Below are 22,964 nucleotides of genomic sequence, written 5' to 3' on the forward strand. Positions count from 1 at the left end.
ATTCCCTCAGTTCGATCAACAAAATTAGCTCGCCCATAGGACAAACCACCAACGAGTGATTCCTGCAATGAACATACAGTTAAATATCTCCAGGTTCTAACATTAGGGCTCCTTTGATTCATAGGATGGGAAATTTTCTCATAGGATCCAAATCCTACACAATTTGTACGCAAATCACACTATGAATCAAAGGAGCCCTTAGTCAGCTACAAGTCCTCACATCACATTAAGCATCAACCGCCCGGGCACCAAGATTGCCCAGAGCGCTACCAAAAAAATCGCTCCCTGCAAACTCCCAACTCATACAGGTGCTATATTTACACAGATTACAACGCACACTGCAGCCTAAATTCACAACCAAACAAACATATAAAAAGACTAACGCTCCTGTGCTGCGACCGAGCTGGGGCAGCAACTGCCTAGTTCCTGACGTAATACAGAGAATCCTACCAAGGAAACCTCGTGTCGCAAGGGATCCTTTGATTTCTGGTGGTTTTGGGGATAAACAAATTGACCGGCTACACTAGCAACCGTCCATGCTGATGAAATACATATGGAATGCTCTAGCACACAACTTCGATATCATCAGCATGATGAGCGACAAAATTAGCGATGGTCAGCCACAGTCCAGTCCACCTCGCAGTACACCATTAAGCCGGCGCCAAGCTGAACTGAACATGTGTGTCAAACCTCCGACATGCTATTAACCTTTCTCTGGACTATGTTTAGCGGTTGGACTGCCTTGGTCCTCCTCGAGCTTCGCAATCACAACCTGAAGCTCGGAACAAAGTCTGGAAACCTCGGGATTGGCGCAGTGCACTCTGAACCTCTCCATCAGCAAATTGCATGGATCACGATCGATGCGAGGCAAATGCCCTGGCACCAGAGGAACCAGAAACGGGTGCTGGAGCAACTGAGGTATTCTCCACCGTTCGTCTCGGTCCCAGGCAAGGCACCTCTGCATCAGATCAATGAGCCAGGGGTTGTCGACCGGTTCGTAGCTGATCACATGGTTCCTATCTGTGACGGCTTTAAACTTGGCCCAGAATGTCTTGTAATCCGCAAATGGTGTCTTGCCATACACCATCTGGTAAAGAATACAGCCAAGGGACCAAATATCAGATGGGCGTCCACACTTGACAACATTCCCGCCTGAATCTTGCTCATTGCACATGAATGCTTCAGGTGACATGTAGTTAAGTGTTCCTACCTGATTTTTATATGGAGATCACAAGTTAGCATGGCAAACAAAAAAATCTATATGAGTGGCCAGTTAGATTCTCACTAATACACAAGTAAATGCAACAATAGAAAACCCATAGCTGTGTTTTAAGTCGTACCTGGGAATCACGTTGAATGTTTGTCGTATCATTCATTATAGCTTTGGCAATGCCGAAGTCGATGAGTTTCAGAGATCCCCTCACAAGCATAAAATTGGCAGGCTTCAGATCGGAGTGCACTATCCGTTCCTCATGTATCGTATTGACTGCTTCAAGCATTTGCTACAGCACAAACAAGGGAAAATTGAGAAGGTGCTGTGGAATATTTGAAACTCAGAATACCAATATTGTGTTTCAGAATATTCATAATGCAGGTGCCAGTTCTTGCCAATAATAAAAAAATGCAGCTACCAGATACTACTTTAGTACTTACGTAACCATGCAACATAAACAGATGCATGCTACAATGAATCAAGGTGCAATTCTGCACATGACATCATTGTTACTTGCTGTTCTATCATAGCTGACCATGCTACTTCCTGCTCTATAATATAAGATGTAAAGTTACATTGCACAAAAGACATTCTGGTGCTTCCTTCGTGACCGTGAGCTTGCTTACTAACAGATTGCAAGAACAGGAATTCAATACAAAGTGCAAGCATTATCCTAAGCAGGAAACATACAAATGAACAACGAAAATTATACTCCAAAAGGCGATGCTATTTAGAAAAAATTCTGAGGTAAGTTAATACTGTAACAAAGTCCTGATAAAAGTAACTCCAAACTGAAGTCAAGATTGGTTCACTGAGTCAGACGAAGTACTTCTTTAACATTTAATATGCACAGCTGCAAGTTGGGACGAAAAGTGTAAATCAATGGAGATTTATCCACCTTAACACATTCTAGTTACTGGTTAAGCTAATTGTCCTATATTCAAGTCTTATTTTATTACCTTAAAATGAATAAAATAAAGTTTACCTGCCAATAAAACCGCAGCCAGTTTTCATCTATCTTCATAGTTGTGTTGTTCCTTTCCTTCCACTTTTGAGCAACCATATGTGCTAAATCAATTTCTCCAAACTCAAGGACCATGTAAATGTATTGGTCATCATTAATTCTTCCATCCCGAGGTGAGACACAACCTTCCTTAAGTAAATTTTTATCAGTGACCTGGTACATACCAAAATTCATAGGCAGATTAGACAATGTTTTCACCTAGAAGTGAAAAGATCATGTGCACAGAACTGCTGGTAATAACTACTACCTTTGTTCCATAATATAAGACGTTTTGGTAGCCTATTTAGCCTACCAAAACATCTTATATTTAGGAAGGAGGCAGTATTTTTCAACAACAAGATGACCGGCAAGTAATTTACAGTTGTTCATAATCGGGTTTCACACAGCAAGGTGGTAGAAATTTTAATCATCACAGGCAGAGCAGACTTCAGATAAGAAAAGATGCCAAGTTTGGGCAAATAGAGATTTCGCAGTTCCAATCATATGCACCAGAAATTATATCCAACAAGATTGTGAATGAAAGATACATTAGTTGGTATGAAGGTTCTGAAAGATGCACTAGAAATCTCACAGGAGATGATTTTGTTTATCGCGCACCTGAAGGGCAGAGGGTACAAGGGAACTTCTCTAACAACTACCAAGCCTGAATAATTTTGAGATATGCAAGGATAGGAAATAAACCAGGAGCAGAGGAAACAAGAACCTCCAAGATTCAACGTCACTACAAGTTCGATTTTCTGTATGGAATAGCAAATGAACTGAAATGTCTTTACATTCTGGGTATAGGGTGTTTCTAATACTATACCGTTGGAAGAAAAAATATTGTTGAGGAAATCTTTAACTGGTAACTGCTCGGTCAGCTGGCAAGCAAAGGATTAATAGGCTAATCGGCCAGTTAATTAGTTAACCAGCTGCTCAGTGACCCTCCCAGCAGGGATTAATCAGCCAATTTACTGATTAATCAGCTGATTTTTAAACACAAAAATGCCTGTATTCTAAGGAGCTATATGGAGTTTGTGAGATAGAAATATAGAAGCTTAGGTATTTGCATTAAGCATCAGTCAACAAGTTATGGATAACTAGATGAAAAAAATGTAGTCACATCAACATGAATTGGTCTCAAATGGTCAAATGGCGGATGGAATGTTAAATGATAACAAGAACAATTTTATGTTGAGAAAAAAGATAATGTTATCTATGGAACTTCAGAACACTAAAAACTAGATAGAGATATTGTGTACACAAGCATCAAGTTACATATACAGCCCAAAAGTAGAAGACAATTTAATAATCCATACCTCATAATCAATTAACTGTATGATGTTACTCTTTCCTTTCAAATTATTCAGGTATTCAATTTCTTGGCAAAAGCCATAGGCAGTAGGGTAGTCACGACCTCTAAGCTTGATCTTTTTCAGGGCATATATTGCACACTCCTTTGATATAACTTTGTGAACTTCACTGCTGCCCCCAGATCCTATTTTACCAAGTGTCTGATACATTTTCCCATTCACCTTAATGAAAGGGTTAGGACCATAATTGTTTTTTCGGCGCTCCTTCTGGCTCCCACTTGCTTGTGAAGTACCACCATCCCTGGCAGACGTAGATTGGTCGTTTGCAGGTAATCGTTGGCCTTGGGATGGCAAACCATTTTCATTGCCAGGAGTTGCTTTCTCCATGGCATAATTGGCCAGATTAGGAACCTGCTGGTTTGGGGGGTTCCAATCACCAGCACTTGATGGTATTGCAGCTGCTTGCTGTTTTGGAGGGACACTGCCTGGTATAGCTGCAGATGATTCCACTGTACATTCAGGCATATGCATTGGTGAAGCATATTGGTTGTTCCGAGGAACTCGCGTATTTTGCCCTGAAAACATTGATACAGCAGTGACAGAAGAACCAATGACAGAGCAACGGGTCATTGGCTCTCCATGATTCTGATTAGAAGCCTCTTCAACACCTATTTGAGACAAATTTGCTGCATCATACTTGACATCCATCTCACTTGCCGCACCGGCTATCTCAAGCTTCTGATTTTCCCCGTGTTGATCATGGGTTGATTGAGCCACAGGAAAATCATCCCCTGCTGTCAATGAAACAGAATGCAGATAAGACAACATACTGTCCATTCTACTGTCAGTAGTGACTCCTACATTATCACCTGCAATGTAAGCTGAAAACTAAATACAGGGACAAGTCTGCATCTAAAAATAAGTAGCATGGGAAAGAACGGAGTCTTACTCTGGGAAGTTAAGTGTGCATCACCAACTGAATAAAACTGCTCTTTCTTGAAACCTATGCCCACCGATGCATTTCGAGATGTCATCTGAGAAGACGAAACGTTTAGCGACAACTTATTCCGATCCACCAACAGATCGTCTTCAACCTTCTGCTGGTCATTCTCACTGCCATTCTGGTTATGGGTGTCTGTGACAGTACTCAACATCGTAGGTGTAGTCAACAGCTCGTTTTGATTTGATGCAGGTAATACGGCTGTGGTGTTCACATTCTTTTGATCAGGCACCACCACATTCTGCAACCTGGAGGCCCGCAGCACGCCTCTTTGCTTCTGCATAGCCTTTCCTTCAGAATTCTGGGTAACGGAAGGGCTGGGACCAGCTTTTGTCGGTCCCTCGCCTCCAGACAGCAGGACACGGGTTGCCCGCGGTGGCTTGAACTGCGCTGAACCTGAGGCAAGTTCAAGTTAACAAGTCTACAGTGCATTTTAGACAAATCCAGCTGGATACAAATACGTATTCCAAAAAACATCATACTAAATTCCTAAGATCTAAAATATGTGCTGAAGTCTGAAATTTCATGTGGTGAACTGTGACATTCTTGCTTTGTTGGGCTGCAATTTTTTATACAAGGGTGTTTGGCCAACCCATTTTTTCCTTAACCAAGTTGCAAAAAAATATATATCATTGTGTTCCGGAGCATCTAAGAAGAAATATGACATAACACATTGGATAACAAAGACCATCTAACTTCAAGCTGATGTATCAAACAGATTAATAGACTTTTCACAACTTCCTTTTCATAGCATTTTACAAAATAAGCACATCACAGTTCACCATCCGCAAACAATGGCAAGACTTGGTAGTAGCTAACAGTTAAAGCGTGATAAGTTCCTTGTTTTCGTGCTACTACATTTTAACTAGGCTAGATTTGCACGGAAAATCGTCGAACAGATTAATAGACTTATCACAACTTCCTTTTCATAGCATCTTACAAAATAAGCACATTACAGTTCACCATCCACAAACAATGGCAAGACTTGGTAGTAGCTAACAGTTAAAGCGTGATAAGTTTACAGGTTCGTTTTCTCGTGCTTCAGGGAAAATATTCAAACAGATTAATAGACTTTTCACAACTTCCTTTTCGTAGCAGCTTACATACAAAATAAGCACATCACAGTTCACCATCCGCAAACAATGGCAATACTTGGTAGTAGCTAACAGTTAAAGCGTGATAAGTTCCTTGTTTTCGTGCTAACTAGGCTAGGTTTGCACGGAAAATCGTCGAACAGATTAATAGACTTATCACAACTTCCTTTTCATAGCATCTTACAAAATAAGCACATTACAGTTCACCATCCACAAACAATGGCAAGACTTGGTAGTAGCTAACAGTTAAAGCGTGATAAGTTTACAGGTTCATTTTCTCGTGCTTCAGGGAAAATATTCAAACAGATTAATAGACTTTTCACAACTTCCTTTTCATAGCAGCTTACATACAAAATAAGCACATCACAGTTCACCATCCGCAAACAATGGCAAGACTTGGTAGTAGCTAACAGTTAAAGCGTGATAAGTTTACAGGTTCATTTTCTCGTGCTTCAGGGAAAATATTCAAACAGATTAATAAACTTTTCACAACTTCCTTTTCATAGCAGCTTACATACAAAATAAGCACATCACAGTTCACCATCCGCAAACAATGGCAAGACTTGGTAGTAGCTAACAGTTAAAGCGTGATAAGTTCCTTGTTTTCGTGCTACTGCATTTTAACTAGGCTAGGTTTACACGGAAAATCGTCGAACAGATTAACAGACTTATCACAACTTCCTTTTCATAGCATCTTACAAAATAAGCACATTACAGTTCACCATCCACAAACAATGGCAAGACTTGGTAGTAGCTAACAGTTAAAGCGTTATAAGTTTACAGGTTCGTTTTCTCGTGCTTCGGGGAAAATATTCAAACAGATAGACTTATCACAACTTCCTTTTCATAGCAGCTTACATACAAAATAAGCACATCACAGTTCACCATCCGCAAACAATGGCAAGACTTGGTAGTAGCTAACAGTTAAAGCGTGATAAGTTCCTTGTTTTCGTGCTACTGCATTTTAACTAGGCTAGGTTTGCACGGAAAATCGTCGAACAGATTAATAGACTTATCACAACTTCCTTTTCATAGCATCTTACAAAATAAGCACATTACAGTTCACCATCCACAAACAATGGCAAGACTTGGTAGTAGCTAACAGTTAAAGCGTTATAAGTTTACAGGTTCGTTTTCTCATGCTTCAGGGAAAATATTCAAATAATAGACTTATCACAACTTCCTTTTCATAGCAGCTTACATACAAAATAAGCACATCACAGTTCACCATCCGCAAACAATGGCAAGACTTGGTAGTAGCTAACAGTTAAAGCGAGATAAGTTTACAGGTTCGTTTTCTCGTGCTACTGTATTTTAGGTTGGCTAGATTTGCATGGAAAATCGTGAAACTTAAACTAGAACCTCCCTGAACGGGAGCAATGCAAACACCGAAGGATGGTAGGGGGTCCAGGTGAACTCACCGGGAGGCCTCTGGCGCTTGCAGGCCGCATGGACCTGGCTGAGGAAGTCCGGAGGGTCGAGCGAGAGGGAGGAGGAAGAGGAGCCCGTGGAGGAGCTCAGGTTGGTGCAGTTGGCGTCCCCGATGTTGGGGAACGTGACGCTCTTGCCGGTGTCTTCAGCGGCCGGGGGGCGAAGGAAATTACCCCTCATCTCCATCAGTACGCGTCGGGGAAGGCGGCGGGGCCCGCCGGCATCTCGCCGGAGAGGCCGGCCGGGGCTAGGGTTTCGGAGCTGGAGAAGGCGGCCGGTGCGGCTGCGCGGGGCCGCGGCGGGACGCGCTCAGAGGCAGCTGCCGGGCGCTCGCTCCAGGCGCGCGGCGGCGCGGTGGCCGCAGATGCGCCGCCGTGGGACGGGAGCCGAAGCGAATCGAAGCGAGTGCGTGCGTGGGGGGAATGGGGACAAACCCCCAAATTTTGAAATGCAGGCGAAAGCAGGAAGACGCAACAGCGGAGAACAAGAGGCTCGTTTTTTTTTTCTCCCAGAAAATAATCTTTATCCTAAATGGGCCGTGCTGACATGCTGAGGGCCTGGCCCAAAGCCCATTTGGTATGCTAGTAAGCGGGCTTTATTTTCCTTTCTACCTCCATTTGGACATGTCCGAAGGGATGATGGCGTCGTGGGCGGAGCAGCTGGAGCGGGAGCTCACCAGCCGCGGCCTCGCCGTCGCCTCCGTTCCCGGCAAGGGCCGTGGCCTCGTCGCCACCCGAAGCTTCTTCCCAGGTAACCCCTCTCCCCCTCAGCCAACCCAACGCTGCTCTTTGCCCCACGCCGACGGGCGCTTCTTGCCCACGAACCGTTCGACGAAATGCCCAGTGGCACCCGCTCCCGATGATACTCGTGCTTCAGTTCATCTACCATGCTGCCTTGCAGTGCTGGTGCATAGTTAAGCTCATCCATCTCCTTTCCACATTCCCAATCACCTAACGGCGTTCTGGCATGGTTTCGCAGGGGAAGTCATCATTTGCCAAGAACCCTACGCCTCTACGCCAAACAAGATCTCGCTTGGATCGACCTGCGACCATTGTTTCACGTCCGGCAAGATGAAGAAGTGCTCGGTTTGCCAGCTTGCTTGCTACTGTGGGAGCGGGTGCCAGGTGCCGACTCTGCCCTCCGGCCGTTTCATCCTTTTTATGTGTGCAAAAAACATACTTCTGTGGCCGGATAATTATGCTTCAGACATATCAGTATCCTTGAAACTCTTCTACAGAAAGAAGAATGGAAGCTTCATCAACCTGAGTGCCAAGCGATCTCAGCGCTTACGGAGGACAGGAAGAAGATGCTCACTCCTACAATTCGTTTGATGGTGCGGCTTATACTAAGAAGGAAACGGCAAATTGAGAAGGTCATTGGCTGGTTTGGTTGATTCCTCCCAAAGACCATGTGAATAATACCTTTGCGTTTTCTGCGCGGCGGTGTTCGCTGCACTCGGTTAACCTGATACTGCTTGTTTTTTCAGGCCATTCCATCTTCAGCAACAGATAACTACGATCTGGTGGATGCGTTGGAGTCCCGTATCCTGCCCTCTCGATACATTTGATTCATGAAAAAGAATATGATTCTGGTTAAGAGTGTTGGATTGACTCCATATGGATAGACATCTCGAAGGTTGATGATAAACAACTGGTCCTCTATGCGCAGATGGCCAATCTTGTGCAGCTGATTCTCCCTTCAGTTCAACTTGATCTTAAGGAAATTGCCCATACTTTTTCCAAGGTAATGCCCATAATATATCCTGTCCTTAGGATCGTATAATCATGTAGTATTTGCAGACTACCATGACACATAAAATGCTTTAACTACTATAGAAAACAAAATTTCAAATTGATCGTGTGATTCATTATGTTAGTGAACACAGCTGGCTGTCGGTGTTATTCTGAGAGTATTTGGATGTGGTGGCATGGTCAAACCCCCTGGATAACATGTCCTAGAATTAGAATCCAGATAACCGGGGGGTCTAAGAACTCCCTTGTGTAGATATAAGCCAACAGGCAATTGGAAAAGTGACATACATTCTCTTCTTACTTATTCTCCTCTAGTCATACATTATGCTGTCTTCCTCTGTCATCAGCATTAAGCTGTAGTTAGGACCAACTTGTTGAAGATTATACTTTGATAGCAAGTATGAAATTGGAGTATTTTCTGGTATAGACCATGGCCATGTTCTGTAAGTCTGGTCCTTCACGTGCAAACAAGTCCAAGAAGGAAGCAAATAAAAGATAGTTTCGCTCATCTCTAAGCTTCTGCTGGTCCTGCAACACCCTCCTGGCCCTTGCTGTGCCGATGGTAGTGGTGGCCCCACATGACACCTTATGATTGGTCATGAACTAAGCGTAAATGATTGATTGTGTGCTACATGTGTGCAGTTTGCCTGTAATGCCCATACCATATGTGATCCTGAACTGAGGCCCCTTGGGACTGGACTGTTCCCTGTCATATCAATTATTAACCACAGGTGGAATACTGGTCATTTTGTTCACTTGCTTGGCATCTACCTCAGAATTGATAATTCGTTAAATTATCATATTTATATTTATCCTTTTCTGGTATATTAGTTGTGTACCAAATGCAGTTTTGCTATTTGAGGGTCAGACTGCATATGTCCGCGCATTGGAACCCTTAAGTAACAATACTGAGGTAAGGAATTATCTCCGCCTTCTGTCTTTATCATGCATTCCTTAGCTTGTGTTTCATGCTTGTTTTTCTTTACTCTTCTCTCATTCTGGTGAATGTTGGTCGTGTCAGGTATCGATAAGTTACATCGAAACTGCAGCGACCACTATGAAGAGACAGAATGATCTCAAGCAGTACTTCTTCAGCTGCAAATGTCCCCGCTGTATTAAGGTTTTCCATTGTGGTCACGCAATATTTTATTGTCTCCAGGGAAATTGAGATATAACACAATCTCGCCAATCAGATGTTATCTTGCTATAACATTTTCGTCAATGCTGCAGGATTCTGAGGAAGATGCTCTCCTTGAGGGATACATATGCAAGGACAGAAAGTGTGATGGGATTCTGCTGCCTGACACAGGTTGGTTATCACTCATAAGGAAAGTACTAATTAAAGAAATGTAAAAAAAGTGTGTATTAAATAAACATCTCAGTAATACCTATTGAAACTGTTCATATTTTAATTCAGTTAGTATTGATCATACATTATGCCTCTGTTCAACATCTCTAGGAAAGAAGGCTTATACTTGCCAGAAATGTGGCATTTGTAGAGATGGAGAAGAGGTAAAGAATGTTTCAAGTCAAATACTATTATTATCTGATAAAGCCTCTTCACTGCTTTCATCTGGAAGTATCCTTTTCACTATAAAATTTCTATCTAAAACAGAATACTATCTAATAAGTTTGCGCATTTTGCTACCTTAATGAGCTATATAGATAATAGTGAGGCAGGTTCCGTGTACAAGGTCATTGAGCAGCTAGAACAGAAGCTTTACCATTCTTCCTCAATCCCTTTGCTGCACACACGTGAAAAACTCCTGAAGGTATATTCTAGCTTGTGTGGCAGCAATAACAGCTGTGGATATTCAGTATACTTAGTAGTGTGGCTATATGAGTAACCACTACTGCCACTCACCCATATAAAACTTAACTAGATCTACTGTCTCACTATGCCTACCACTGTTGCAGATATGTATGGAGTTGCAAGATTGGCAGACTGCACTGATGTATTGCAGATTGACGATTCCAGTTTATGAAAGTAAGGCAACCTTAATCCTAATGTATTTAAATGAGAACATCTTATATTATAGGTTTTATATTTTAATTTTTGCACTATCACATTTCTAAGATGACATGTCCACCATATCACTCTGATGTCTGAGGTTAATTTCAGGAAATATTTGCACGTTTTAAGAAAACTTAACAATGCCTCAAATCTCATGTGTGAAAGTGCTCTTCAGTCATTAATTCGTTTTGTACCATGTTATTTAGGGATCTCCTTTTAGGACTTGAAAGCTAGATAGGCAGCAACCTGTGGCTAAACTTTCAAAGAAAGATACAGTGAATTTAGGGTCACCTGTAAGCTCTACCGAATAGGAATATATCTGTTTTTGTCTCGTAAAGTAATAACTCAAAAGGGTTGAAACCTGACTGTGTACTTCTTTCCATTGATATTCCAAAACAACACACATTGGAATGAACATGCAATGTTGTATGCATACTGGTTTCCGGGTTTCCCCTGGTCATACTGCCGGTCCGATCTGGTTTTTTCAACTAGGGCTAGGAGCCTATCCATGCAATGTTGTATGCATGAAATACTTTCATAAGTAGGAGAAAGAAATCCCACTCTCTTTTTTCTCCATGTAGCCCTTTGTTTAAACACTAATAATAATCATATTTCAAAAAAATAAAAAATAAAAAATGTATACTGGGCGTGCCATTTGGATCAAGAGTGAACATGTGAATTGTGAGGATGTTGGTTGTTTAGGTTTTTATTTATCTATACCTAATAATAAAGTACGGTCCGTCACTTTGCGCTTTCGTCCAACCCACTTTACGTCTTCTGTGTCCCACCAATCGTTCGTGGCTTCGATCGGTAGTAGAGTTTAGCTTCAACACGCTATGTACTATCTATATCTATACCTAATAATAAAGTACGGACTGTTTCCGTGGTTTGGTCCGTCACTTTACGCTTTCGTCCAACCCACTTTACGTCTTCTGTGTCCCACCAATCGTTCGTGGCTTCGATCGGCAGTAGAGTTTAGCTCCAACACGCTATGTACTATCCTCAAAAAAATCATGGTAGGTTCAGGTCACACGCTGAAGCAGAGTCCATCTGGAAACTAGGCTAGTCAGTAGTGAGAAATTTATCATCAAAAGAAATGTGAGAACCCTGAACTGACCATGATTAATATAGTAAGTGTCTACAATAGTGCAAACTCCTGTCGCACTGATAAAGCTTATGTTTTATGGGCTTATGGTACATCGTGAGCAATTAAGCACAAGAACAGAACCTTCATAATCCCTCCATTTTTATATTTGGGGCCACTAGGTATTCCATTCCAAAACTTTGACTAACAATTTGATCAACAAAAAATAAGTTATATAATACAAAAAAACATACCGTTGGAAACATCTTTCAAATCTGAATCCAATGGTATCTTTTTGGCGATATATAACTCATATTATATTGGCCAAATTATTAGTCAAAGTTCTACCTTGAAATGCGTGATGGCCTTATATATAAAAGGGGGGGGGGGGGGGGGGTATGATTTTAAAATCATCAAAGGTTGATTGCATGTAATAAACTGACAAAATGTTGTTTGTACTTACAGGAAAAATTGATTTCTCAATTTCTTGTTCTTCCATACAATATGTCTGTGTTTATGGGATTTCCGATAGCACCCAATGTTCACTAATGTTGTTGCACTTTCACCAGGAGTTTATCCACCTTTTCATCCAATGACCGGATTGCAATTTTATACATGTGGAAAGCTTGAATGGTATGGATATTTCTACCTATTTTCCTATGCATGTGTGAATTGTGGTATGATTTTGTTCCAGTACAAGCGATGGCTATTAATTCTTTGCGATTTGCTAAATAAAGTGTTGCTAAATCTGACACTGGTATGATAGGGACATGCCTTTGAAACATTCTAGCAAATCCTGACATGAGCTTATAAGTTGTGATGATTGCTTATTAACTAAAATTCACAACTAAGCCCTCTGTTTTTCCCATTTTACAGTAGCCTCTATTTGTCATCTTTCCTAAATAAATCTTTCCTCGTACCGCTAAGAGGTCCTGAACAAAAGCTCCTCCGTCTTGTAGGTTGCTTGAGTACACAGAGGATGCTCTAAAATCTTTAACTAGGGCAGCAGATGTACTTCAGATAACACATGGTACAAAGTCCCAGTTCATGAAGGAGCTATTGGGCAGACTGGAGGAAGCAAGGGCTGAAGTTTCGTTTAAGCTATCTTCGAGATGAGCAAATCTCATGAGAAGATAAAACTCACTATGAGAAAATAGGGACTAGCTGTCGTGACATTGTTCACATAAATGATAGAATCACGTGGGCAATGCTTGAAGATACAAAAATATGATGGCGTACTTATGATGTCATTGCGATGTAAGATTGTCAAGGGGTGGAATTGGGGACAAGGGTGTCTGAATTGATCATATAACCATGTTCGTCACAAACAGTCTGCCTTTGTGTTTTGTTGCATTTACAAGATGTTAAAGTTTTGTAAAATGATGTAGCAAAATTAGCGATTTTATTATTTCTTTGGGCGTTTTTCCTTTGAAGATGCTTGACTTTCTATCTGTAACTGAGATTGTCACATAGAGACCACACTGTATGGTATCTTACTAAAACATGGTTAGAAATATGGAGGTTCCACATTTACTCTTAATGGTATAGAAGTTATCACAGAGATTTATAGTGCTTATTTCGACGCGAGTTCGCATTTTGGATACATCAAAGGCATTTCGAATCACAAGAATTTTAGTTGTACAACACATGCATCTTTGTGATATCTAGAGGCACAATAGTGTGGATAATTCAGATAATATATTTATAATGCAAATGTATTTACTGAACTTCAATGACCAAGTAGAATTTGGACCGATGTACCTTTTCCTTGTCAAGTTCTGTCAGTTTAAAAGTGCTTTCTGTTATACGGACTGTGCCCAAATCTTCATATGTACATGTCCCACATTGCGTCGGGGCGGAAAAAGGTAACTATTCAAGATAGCTGGCACCTGATTTCTTGTAGCGGTACACATTAGCATCTACTAGCTATCAACTATTATTACAATGGAACTCTGTACGTTGGGTCGGCCATCTTCAGCACGAACAGGTTCCCCTTGTCTCCTCTTGAAACCCTGCAAATCCAGTAGAAGATTTCTTGCAGCATCAGTGAAAATGTTATCCCTGGTTACCACATACAGGAGGGCCATTGTTTCACCAAATAGTACACTTTGAGCACTGCAAGTGTGCAAATTACATGCACAATTGAAGTGTGACAATGCACAGAAGAAAACATTCTGAATGGGAGATAAGCTGACCTGAGCTCTTCGTCAAGATATGTTATTTCTAGTTCCCCTTTACCTCTTCCTGGTGCTTTGATTGGAATCTAATCACGAAACAGTAGAGTACATATTAGAACTTAAGAGTAGGCTACTGAGGAACTGAAATAAAATATATAGAATGTTACTAAGAGATAAAATATCTCACCAGACTAAATATTTTGAAGTAATCAAATTGAACTGCAACTCTTCTAGAAGTGAGAGGTACCAAGTTGGCAGTAACCTGCAGAAGCAAATATTAGCACATCAAGTCATCACCACGCTCCACAGAAGCAACACTTGTAGTAACTGGTATGATTAAACAAAAATGCAACAAGCTCTAATAACAAAGTCGAGTATGTTGTTCAGAATGTGTCTACAGAACAAATATATATTTTTGCAAAAATAAGATAAACAAATATATAGTTAAACGTTGTTGCATTAAATTTGTGCGCTAAATCAAGAAGTAAGCAACATTAAAAAAAGGATGCAAGAAGAAAACGAACATCTTTGCTCAAAAGCAAGTAAGATTTTTCCAGCTTAAATCATGTTTCAGCTAACACATTCCCTTATCCCCAACATTTGGGGAAGTGTTTATCCATACCAAAATTAAGACCATAACACATAAAAAGGATCTCTACCATGCCAAACAATATGCCAATAAGGCACATCGTTCCTGGGTGAGAATCACACAAGAATGGAACGAATTACACATCTTGAGGGAGAAGGCCAGCTTTGGTGGGAATTACCTGATTAAAGTAAGGCAATGTCTCCATGTTTTGAGCTCTTAAAGTGTCTGTGTTGATTGCTTGGTAGATCGTCCCATATGGCCTCAGGAACTTTGGCCTCTGCATTAGCAAGTGAACACAAAATTGGACATTCCAACAAGATAGTATGCCTCTAAAAAAAGCTCTTATCTAATTGGAGAAGAGTCCAGCTGTGCTCAATTCTTCATGCAGAGATTAAGCATCGTTTTTCCGGAAAAAGAAAAGCAATGGATGTAGCTGGTTATTGCCAGCAACAACAATGGAACATCAAGAAGATATTCTCGGCTTTCGGTATATACAATCCGCGCCGCATAAAATGGAGCTTACAGTACATTGTTATAGTTAGGATAAGAAGGAAAACGAACCTGTGGCTGCAGTATGGAGGTGGAGGTGGTGTAGAGGAGCTCCCACTTCCCGTTGAGGAGATCGGACTTGAGCGGCTCCTTGGCCGGCCTCGCCTCCTCCAGCCGCCGGGCGATCTCCTCGACGCGGTCCTTGTCCTCCTGCGTGGCCTCGGCGCCGCGGTCGAGCGGCGCGATGGCGGCCAGGAGCTCCTCCTTGAGCCTCGCGGCCTTCTCCTCGTCCTCCTTCCCCTTGTTGTTCTTGAAGAAGGACGGCAGGAAGGAGGAGAAGGACGACAGCGACACGGGCGCCCGCCACCGCACGTCGCCCCGACGGCCCGGCGCGGCGGTTTGAGTGAGGCTGCCGTGGCTTGCAGCTCGTAGGCCTCTCCTGCTGCCGGCGCAGCCGCTGCTCGGCGACGGCGACGATGCGAGGAGGCGGTTGGAAGAGGAGGCGGCGGGGGACGGGAGCGAGAGCGAGACGAGCGCCATGGCAGGGCACGGCACGACAGGTGTGCGCTGCAGGTGCACTCGTGGCGGCCTTGTTGCTCTCGATTCTCGAAGGAGTCGCGTCGCGCGGTTTTTGAGTGGCTAGCGGGCAGAGCGGAGTAGGAGCCACGAGCTCCTAGTCGGCCACGTTTAATTTCAGGAAAATCTCATTTCAGGCTTCTAACCCTCGTGTATGTAGTGAACTAGTGAAGTAGTGATCGATGGATCTTACATTGTGACTCTCTCAGTCAGCTACGAATTACGATTTGACTCGCATACAGCCATACAGGTTTTTTTTTTTTTTTTGAGGACAACAGCCATACAGGTGATGCTTCATGACCCTGGTTCCTCCCAGTTCTTGTAAGATTTGGGCTGAGGAACTCTCCTTGGCCCAACTACACAAGTGACAGCTCAAGCCAATTGCCACTCTTCAGAGTCTGCAAGTGGTAACTGACTAACTGCTTCCATCACAAATCCTCATCGTCTAAACCGGAACCTATCGCTGAACAAAGCAAACCTGAACCATCCGTGTATGTATGGCCAGCCGTATTATTGAGCTACCACTGAAACTCATCTATCCAGCTTCTAGAAATGGCTGGACAGCACGACCTGGCAACGATAGTTGAAAACAGATCAGATTGAGACCACTGGTGCTAAATGAGCTACTCCATCAGCAGCACGTTGAACCTCTTTTGCATCAGGCAGACAGATATGCCAACGGGTAAAAAATAAATTGGCTCGTGACAGAACACACATGCAACCTTGATGATTCATGTAAGAGAAAAGATGTCATGGCTATAAACTTTTGCAGCATCTGACCACATCCCACATAATTTTCATCTACGACAGAACGGAAACTTGGCAATGGAGCACCGAGCGGTGACGCCGCCATTATGGAGTGCACACAAAAACTAAACGCAAGGTAAATACATGGCAATGTCACTATTCTTCGGATCCAGCTGACTTCTTCTTGGCAACTGGAGCCCTCTTTCCCTTGAGCGTCCTGCAGTTGTTCTTCGTCCTCTGGCCACGGACCGGGAGCCCGAGCTTGTGCCGGATGCCCTTGTAGCACCTGATCTCCTTCATCCTCTCGATCGCCACACGGTTGAACCGTTTCTGCAAAGCATCCGGGGCACTAGTCAGTAATGTCGTTTTCTTTTGAATATGCTAGTACCAATGTAAAAGTAAAGTGACAGATACAGTTGAGAAATGTGGAAAGAACTAGGCAAGGTCCTAGAGAGTGAATTCTAAGCCTCTACTAAAATATCATGACAGGCAGCATTGTTCGTATAATAGCATGGATAAATCGTATTGGTGCAATGGGATCAAAGACATTACAAGGTCTCCCTCAATCATGTACTTGGTGACCTCCTTACGGAGGGTGATGACCTCCTCCTCGGAGAGGTCCTTGGTGACCTTGTTGTCGAAGCTGAGGTCCAGAAGGATCTGGCGGGAGCGCGTCCGTCCAATGCCGTGGATGTACTGCAGCGAGTACTCCACCCTCTTGTGGTTGGGAATCTCAACACCACCGATACGGATGCACTCGATCTTCAGGCCACCGTGGCCAAGGCCTCCCTTCTGTAAAATCCCCAATAAACAGAGGAATCAAAACCACAAAACAGTACCTGACATATATCCAACATATGAAGGGACATTTTCTTTTTATCTGTAAGGGCATATGAAGGGACATAGGAAAGGGAACAACAAAGAACCATTTCCTGCAACATCAAAGCGCTCGGGACAGGAGATTCAGAATCCACAACCAAACACACACACGCATAAACACCAATTCATCGCATGGTGTCAGGAATTGGCAAACCACGGGGAGCCCGTTCTTCCAACCTCACGAACACACCAATTGAATTACACACTGACAGACGACTCAAGGGGCTTACACGCCTAGACCTAGCACACTCGATTAGCACTAGCCCTCTTCTCTCCAAGATCATCGAAACGCAAGAGGCGAACCGCGACCGCTAGAAATAACATCCGAAACGTAACTATACATTCGCTTCACGCGCAATCCCAAGAGCAGCTTGTGCGCGCAACGCAATGATGCAGGAAAGGGAGGTGGGATGGGGCGGCGGTGGGAGTCGATGCTGACCTTGGGGGCGGGGAAGGAGACGGAGGAGGCGCGGCGGCGGGTGGGGAAGGGGAGGGACGAGGTGGCGACGGGGCCGGAGACCATGGAGAGGGTCGCCATTTCTGCTGTGCTCTCTCCTACAGAAGGTGTGTGTGCGCTTCTCCCCCGAACCTTTTTGTCGAGGATGGATAGAACCAAGGTGGGAGCCGATAAGGTGCACCTGCGGGCTGCTCCGGTGTTGGGCTTAAACTTAGTTTCGGGCCTTTTGAGGCCGAATTGTTGTTGGGCTTTAGCCCTAGTAGACCTGTCTGCTCGGCTGCTTTCCACATTTCCTGGGAAATAACTGGCATTTCAAATTCAAAGCAGATGCTGTCATTACAGAAAATGAATTTTTGAATGTTTAAACCATTTTAAAAATGTATTATAAATGGTTTAAAAATTTCAGAAAATATGTTCTTTTTTTCATGGAAAACGTATGTTCATTTTAGAATGTACATGTCCTGAAACATTTTGTGAAGAACAGATGTAATGTCATAGGCAAAAAATGCCAAAAAAAAGTATGAAAATTTATTCTGTTGCACCAAAAACTATCTTTTTTACACACGGGTAAAAGAAAATCGTTTTTTTCCCCATGAAACTTCATATGCATGCATAGATATGTAGATGTACTCTCTCAAAAAAAAAGATATGTAGATGTACACCATAGATTTTTCTCAATTTTTTTTTTGACATTTTGAAATGTGTTTTCTGGTCCTGCAAGCCAAAGTGGATTTCCCCTTTATCCCATGTTTTATTTAAGGAAATATAATGATACCACGGCAGGTAACAGGGGAAGCAGATACAGTAATAACGTCTTCTATTATTAAGGGAGGCATTCAGGTTGTTACATCTTTACAGCTAGAACAGCATAGGTATACATATATAATATAAAGAAAATAAAAGAAAGTCAAAAATCTACTAATACACTCATCCCGTATTTAGATGCGTTCTGAGGCATCATTCGTATATTCTCTTCCTTTTCAGGATGGTTGGGACAACAGCAACAGAGCCAATCAGGAATAGAACAACTAATGTCTTGAAGTCATACAAATCCCTAACTGACTTCAGATCGCCTAGAGCTCTCCCAGCCTGCATGACAGTAAAAACAATTGTTTAGCCAGTATGAACTCATCAGCTGCAAACAAAAGCTGTGAAAGATGTTTATAGAAGTAACATGGTTTCCCTAATGCACAGCCAGATCAATGTACAAGGTTAAAGATGCAGTTGCGGACCTTGCGGTAAAATAAAACTTGAAGTAGGTTTTGTTATGAAAACTGAATATCTCAACACGAGACAAATAAAAAACTCGATACAGATACCATAAGTTATGAGATTCTCTGGCAATATAAATATTAGGACTAGAAGGAAAACATGGATTGTTACTAGTTTGTTTTTAGAATTTAGATACACCCAGTACTGACACGTGGACACATAAGCGCGCTCACACAACTCCTACAAAAGAGACTGGACTTGCAGCCAGCTGGTACATCCACCAACTACTGAAAGAATATTCCGTCTTGGTGACACACAGCGAGCCAAAGCTGAGATTTGATTCCTCGAAAACCGGAGGTACAACCACCTCCACTAACCATCCAAGCAACAGCTTGGTTTGCTAAAGTTGCTGCAAGTTAAAGCTCAAATAGTTTCCTTGTAATGGGCGAAGGCAGACCTTTCGCCCTAATTAAGTAAGATCCTGTGCTATATTAATGCTTACATCATTACATTGATGGTTTGCTAGGTTTGCTAAAGTTGCTGCAAGTTAAAGCTCAGATGGTTTCCTGGCAATGGGCGAAGGCAGACCTTTAGAACTAACTAACTAAGATTATGTGCTAAATTAGTGCTTACATTACATGGATAGTCTAACAAGTTGCCACCGGATTCCTTGGAATGTCCAGAGTCCCAGCCACCACTTGGTGATTGTTTGCCCGTTCGGCTTCTACTAAGCTAAGAACCCAGCAAACTTCCGAAGGACAGAATCGTGGGATATTTAAGATTGGAATGGTCGTGTTAAGTGCAAGTGCTATTCAAAACAGGGCCTTCCTATAAAGAGGGAATTTGACCTTGGCGTACTTCAAACAATGCAAGAATGCAAGAATTTGACCTTGGCATACTTCATCAACTTATTTGCCCAAAAGTCTAGGAAAATAAAAATGCAAGAATATCTAAAAACAGAACATGTAATGAAACTGTTTTACATACGACATGGAACTCGGTTGAGATTATGCTTAGTTCCAAACCAATACTCAAATGATACACATTGCATGTGTTAATACTTACCTTTACAGTAATATAAGACGCTGGGATGAGTCCAACTAGTGTTGCAGCAAAGAAAATATGGAAAGGTATGTCGACAATAGGTGACGCCATATTTATGAAGGTGTTGGGCAAAGTTGGTGTTATTCTCAGAAAAAGCATGTAGTTCAACAGTTTGTCTTTCCTCTTTGCAATCTGCAAGAGAATAAGAGCTTGTCATATGAAATAAACAAAAGGTAAACTCTTAACATTTGGGTGGGGGGAATCTCAAGAAAAAGATAACAATGGAGAATAAGCAGTTTGTTATTAAAAGCAGAAGATTACCTCTGACTGGAAATATCTCAGCCTTTCAGGCCACAACCAGCTAACCAAAGGTCTACCAATCAACTTGGAGAGAAAATAGCAAGATGATGCCCCAGCTGTGGCAGTGAAGACGACCAAGATGCCGCCCTTAACCACTCCAAAAAGTGCTCCAGCAAGTAAAGACATAAATATTGTTCCAGGGATCATAAATGTCTGCATGAAGATGTATATGGAGCAATACCCCAATACAAAATTTGCCTGATGATCTCTTGCATACACAGCAAGATTTTCCCTGCAAGAATCAGAAGGAATGTCACCATATGGATCCAGACATCCAGTATTCTAAAATATATTCACTGTTTATTTTTTTTTAGAACTATTCACTGTTTATCATAATACATAGATAATGCATCTATGAAATATCACTCTGTTCCATTACGTAAGCCGTTTTAGCAAACTATCTATGAAATATCACCCTGTTCCATTACGTAAGCCGTTTTAGCAAACTAAAATAGTTTGCTAAAACGTCTTATATTATGGAACGGGGGGTTAATAGTATACCACCTGTAAAAACAAACATGAATGGAGCTAATAATTCAGTCCTGATAATGCTATTTGCTATGAGTATAAAAAATAGCAAGTCAACCTTTTCAGAAGGAAAACTCATATATGCATTTAGCTTATTTTGTAGAAGAATGTTATCGGTAGCAACTATACACGTAGCTCAATGTACGCGGCGTCGCCTGCCTCATCTAGAGTATGGTAGTAATTACAGTGACAAAGTTCAGAATATTGTTTTGCACAAAATTTAACAAGTGCAGTGGATGGAAACCGTCATTCTTTTACGGAATGGTAAATAGTAATGTAGATTGTGATTATAAGCCAATCCATAACAGTCCAGAGGTATGGCTGATGGAAGGAAATAAAATGTTATGACAAGATCTAAGGTGATCCTAATTCCTAAGTGATACAAATTATGTCAAAAGGAAGAAAGGAAAACCAAATGCTTAGACTTGGACCAATTCCAATTGCAGCCACTGCAAGATCTTAGAAAAAACTAGTACTATCTACCTTGCTATTTATTTCCTAATACCCTCGTGCTTGCACGGACTAAGTCATGATTTCAGTTCCTCGTGATTAAAATGCACTTCGTATGTTATGGCAAAGCAAATCAATATAATCTCAATCTAGTAATTCTTGCAAAAGTAAGGCACAGTCTAACTGATATAAATCGGCAGCGAAAAATCACCCCCAAACTTTGACAGGATGAATCGACACCTTCCTTTACTCGCACGGTTCAAAAAGCACATTCCACAGACAGAAATAACTGCGATCCAAAAAAACGTACAGTCGATCCGTCAAAGCGTAACGAGGAGGGGCGGGTGCCTACTTGAGGAGGCGCACGTCGGCGAGGCTGCGCGGGAGGCGGAGGATCTGGCCGAACTCGCGGCGGGGCGCGGCGAGGAAGATGCAGAAGATCCCGGCGACGAAGAGCGCGAGCACCGCGGCGGCGGCGAGCCCCTCGGTCCGCGTCAGCGTGGGGCGGGCCGTGGAGGGCGAGTCCGGCTTGCTCCTCTTGGCCGCCGACGGGTCGTCCTGGCCGGCTGCCGCGGCCGCGGCCGCGGCCTCGATGTCGCGGCGCGCGAACAGCATGGCGGCGGCGGCGGCGCGGCGGCGGGGGACGACGCGGGCGGGTGGGAGATCGTCGCGGGGGGGCTGCTGCTAGTGCTGGGGAGAGGAGGCATGTCTCTGGGACGGCCTCATTGGGGAAGTTGGACGGCGACAAGCAGGAGGGTGGTGGTGACGCACGCAGGCAGGCAGACGGTGCCGTGTTGTGTTATGTGCCGCGTCGCGTCGTGTTTTCTGGGGTTGGTGTTTGGTTTCTCGATGTCCGGTGACCTTTTTTTCTACTGATACCGCAATGCTACATCACACACTCAGAAGTCAGAAAGCAGGATTGGACTAGTGAGGTTTGTAAATGACTTCACTAGGATGTTAAGGTGGGGTCTCCACGGTCAAGACCTACTGAGGTTGTGTAATATCCATTCCACTAGCTAGACACCAAGAAAAACTTCATGCATGTGCAGTAATATTTTGGGAGATGGTGTATATATACTAACTCCTCGAATGATAAATTTGTGATGCATCACGAGTTGTAGTTTTTTTTTTGTTAGCTCGTGGTGCATCAGTAATTAGGATAGCTGCTATTAGGCACTACCAGTCTACCACCTCTTATGATGAACTGCTTATGTCATAGTTCTGTCATCAGTGTCTGATATGTGCTAGGTATGCTCACATCTCAAAGGAAGAAGTTACCATATGAGTGGGTAATCTTGCAACCAAACAATAGTAACTTGCTTTAGCCTTTCGTAAAATGGTGTATTATAGCTAACCAAACACTGCAGCTACCGAATGCCAGGGACCCATTAGGAGTACGAGTATGAGAGAAAAAATTATCCATTAGTACGGTAATAGAAAAATATCATACCCATTAAGTAGAGAGGATACATATATGGGATCGTGATCGTAGAACCCATACATTTGTACCCATTTACACACCAAAAATATGACAAATGCGTCGACGTAATATT

At 42.7% G+C, this 22,964-nt stretch overlaps 5 protein-coding genes across 8 annotated transcripts; 1 reads left to right on the forward strand and 4 right to left on the reverse strand.

Moving 5' to 3' along the window:
* Positions 1-221: 221 nt before the first annotated feature.
* On the reverse strand, positions 222-7,493 carry LOC127293246 (uncharacterized). Of its 4 annotated transcripts, none has more exons than XM_051322828.2 (6): positions 7,045-7,493; positions 4,479-4,919; positions 3,536-4,398; positions 2,199-2,390; positions 1,341-1,502; positions 222-1,210 (listed from the first exon to the last, which is right to left on the reverse strand). In XM_051322828.2, exons 1-6 carry the CDS (start codon positions 7,238-7,240, stop codon positions 704-706), a joined length of 2,361 nt encoding a protein of 786 aa, XP_051178788.1. In that variant the 5' UTR covers positions 7,241-7,493; the 3' UTR covers positions 222-703. The 4 variants fall into 4 exon arrangements, with proteins under 4 accessions (XP_051178788.1, XP_051178789.1, XP_051178787.1 ...); XM_051322829.2 differs by having other exon boundaries at positions 3,536-4,323; positions 4,479-4,925; positions 7,045-7,492; XM_051322827.2 differs by having other exon boundaries at positions 4,479-4,925; positions 7,045-7,492.
* A 181-nt stretch (positions 7,494-7,674) lies between these two features.
* LOC127293247 (histone-lysine N-methyltransferase ASHR1) lies at positions 7,675-13,464 on the forward strand. Its single transcript, XM_051322831.1, has 14 exons — positions 7,675-7,804; positions 8,033-8,178; positions 8,292-8,426; positions 8,541-8,595; positions 8,679-8,797; positions 9,448-9,536; positions 9,637-9,718; positions 9,827-9,925; positions 10,036-10,114; positions 10,265-10,384; positions 10,471-10,577; positions 10,723-10,792; positions 12,473-12,536; positions 12,863-13,464. Exons 1-14 carry the CDS (start codon positions 7,678-7,680, stop codon positions 13,017-13,019), a joined length of 1,449 nt encoding a protein of 482 aa, XP_051178791.1. The 5' UTR covers positions 7,675-7,677; the 3' UTR covers positions 13,020-13,464.
* A 215-nt stretch (positions 13,465-13,679) lies between these two features.
* On the reverse strand, positions 13,680-15,813 carry LOC127293249 (probable plastid-lipid-associated protein 4, chloroplastic). Its single transcript, XM_051322832.1, has 5 exons — positions 15,231-15,813; positions 14,848-14,946; positions 14,268-14,342; positions 14,099-14,166; positions 13,680-13,915 (listed from the first exon to the last, which is right to left on the reverse strand). The coding sequence occupies exons 1-5, from the start codon at positions 15,696-15,698 to the stop codon at positions 13,843-13,845; spliced, it is 783 nt and encodes a 260-aa protein (XP_051178792.1). The 5' UTR covers positions 15,699-15,813; the 3' UTR covers positions 13,680-13,842.
* Positions 15,814-16,470: 657 nt separating this feature from the next.
* On the reverse strand, positions 16,471-17,963 carry LOC127293250 (small ribosomal subunit protein uS13c). Its single transcript, XM_051322833.2, has 3 exons — positions 17,800-17,963; positions 17,034-17,273; positions 16,471-16,811 (listed from the first exon to the last, which is right to left on the reverse strand). The coding sequence occupies exons 1-3, from the start codon at positions 17,896-17,898 to the stop codon at positions 16,638-16,640; spliced, it is 513 nt and encodes a 170-aa protein (XP_051178793.1). The 5' UTR covers positions 17,899-17,963; the 3' UTR covers positions 16,471-16,637.
* Positions 17,964-18,617: 654 nt separating this feature from the next.
* Positions 18,618-22,220, reverse strand: LOC127293251 (uncharacterized membrane protein At4g09580). Its single transcript, XM_051322834.2, has 4 exons — positions 21,764-22,220; positions 20,395-20,665; positions 20,095-20,265; positions 18,618-18,906 (listed from the first exon to the last, which is right to left on the reverse strand). Exons 1-4 carry the CDS (start codon positions 22,024-22,026, stop codon positions 18,775-18,777), a joined length of 837 nt encoding a protein of 278 aa, XP_051178794.1. The 5' UTR covers positions 22,027-22,220; the 3' UTR covers positions 18,618-18,774.
* Between the last annotated feature and the right edge of the window lie 744 nt (positions 22,221-22,964).

This window comes from Lolium perenne, chromosome 4 (assembly GCF_019359855.2).
Source record: "Lolium perenne isolate Kyuss_39 chromosome 4, Kyuss_2.0, whole genome shotgun sequence".
Lineage (NCBI taxonomy): Eukaryota > Viridiplantae > Streptophyta > Magnoliopsida > Poales > Poaceae > Lolium > Lolium perenne.

Bases quoted from the DNA above. Each gene is read 5' to 3' on its own strand.
- LOC127293247 (XM_051322831.1), top strand. From the start codon at position 7,678: ATGTCCGAAGGGATGATGGCGTCGTGGGCGGAGCAGCTGGAGCGGGAG. The intron at 8,179-8,291 runs GTGCCGACTCTG...ACTCTTCTACAG, and splicing joins ACTGTGGGAGCGGGTGCCAG to AAAGAAGAATGGAAGCTTCA. The intron at 10,793-12,472 runs GTAAGGCAACCT...CACTTTCACCAG, and splicing joins GACGATTCCAGTTTATGAAA to GAGTTTATCCACCTTTTCAT.
- LOC127293251 (XM_051322834.2), bottom strand. From the start codon at position 22,026: ATGCTGTTCGCGCGCCGCGACATCGAGGCCGCGGCCGCGGCCGCGGCA. The intron at 20,266-20,394 runs GTAATCTTCTGC...ATTCTCTTGCAG, and splicing joins TGAGATATTTCCAGTCAGAG to ATTGCAAAGAGGAAAGACAA. The intron at 18,907-20,094 runs GTAAGTATTAAC...ACTGTCATGCAG, and splicing joins CGTCTTATATTACTGTAAAG to GCTGGGAGAGCTCTAGGCGA.
- LOC127293246 (XM_051322827.2), bottom strand. From the start codon at position 7,240: ATGGAGATGAGGGGTAATTTCCTTCGCCCCCCGGCCGCTGAAGACACC. The intron at 4,399-4,478 runs GTAAGACTCCGT...CTTACATTGCAG, and splicing joins TGCACACTTAACTTCCCAGA to GTGATAATGTAGGAGTCACT. The intron at 2,391-3,535 runs GTATGGATTATT...GGTATGTACCAG, and splicing joins TACAGTTAATTGATTATGAG to GTCACTGATAAAAATTTACT.
- LOC127293250 (XM_051322833.2), bottom strand. From the start codon at position 17,898: ATGGCGACCCTCTCCATGGTCTCCGGCCCCGTCGCCACCTCGTCCCTC. The intron at 17,274-17,799 runs GTCAGCATCGAC...GGGATTTTACAG, and splicing joins TCTCCTTCCCCGCCCCCAAG to AAGGGAGGCCTTGGCCACGG. The intron at 16,812-17,033 runs GTAATGTCTTTG...GATGCTTTGCAG, and splicing joins ACATGATTGAGGGAGACCTT to AAACGGTTCAACCGTGTGGC.
- LOC127293249 (XM_051322832.1), bottom strand. From the start codon at position 15,698: ATGGCGCTCGTCTCGCTCTCGCTCCCGTCCCCCGCCGCCTCCTCTTCC. The intron at 14,167-14,267 runs GTGAGATATTTT...TTTCGTGATTAG, and splicing joins ACTTCAAAATATTTAGTCTG to ATTCCAATCAAAGCACCAGG. The intron at 13,916-14,098 runs GTCAGCTTATCT...CTGGATTTGCAG, and splicing joins TATCTTGACGAAGAGCTCAG to GGTTTCAAGAGGAGACAAGG.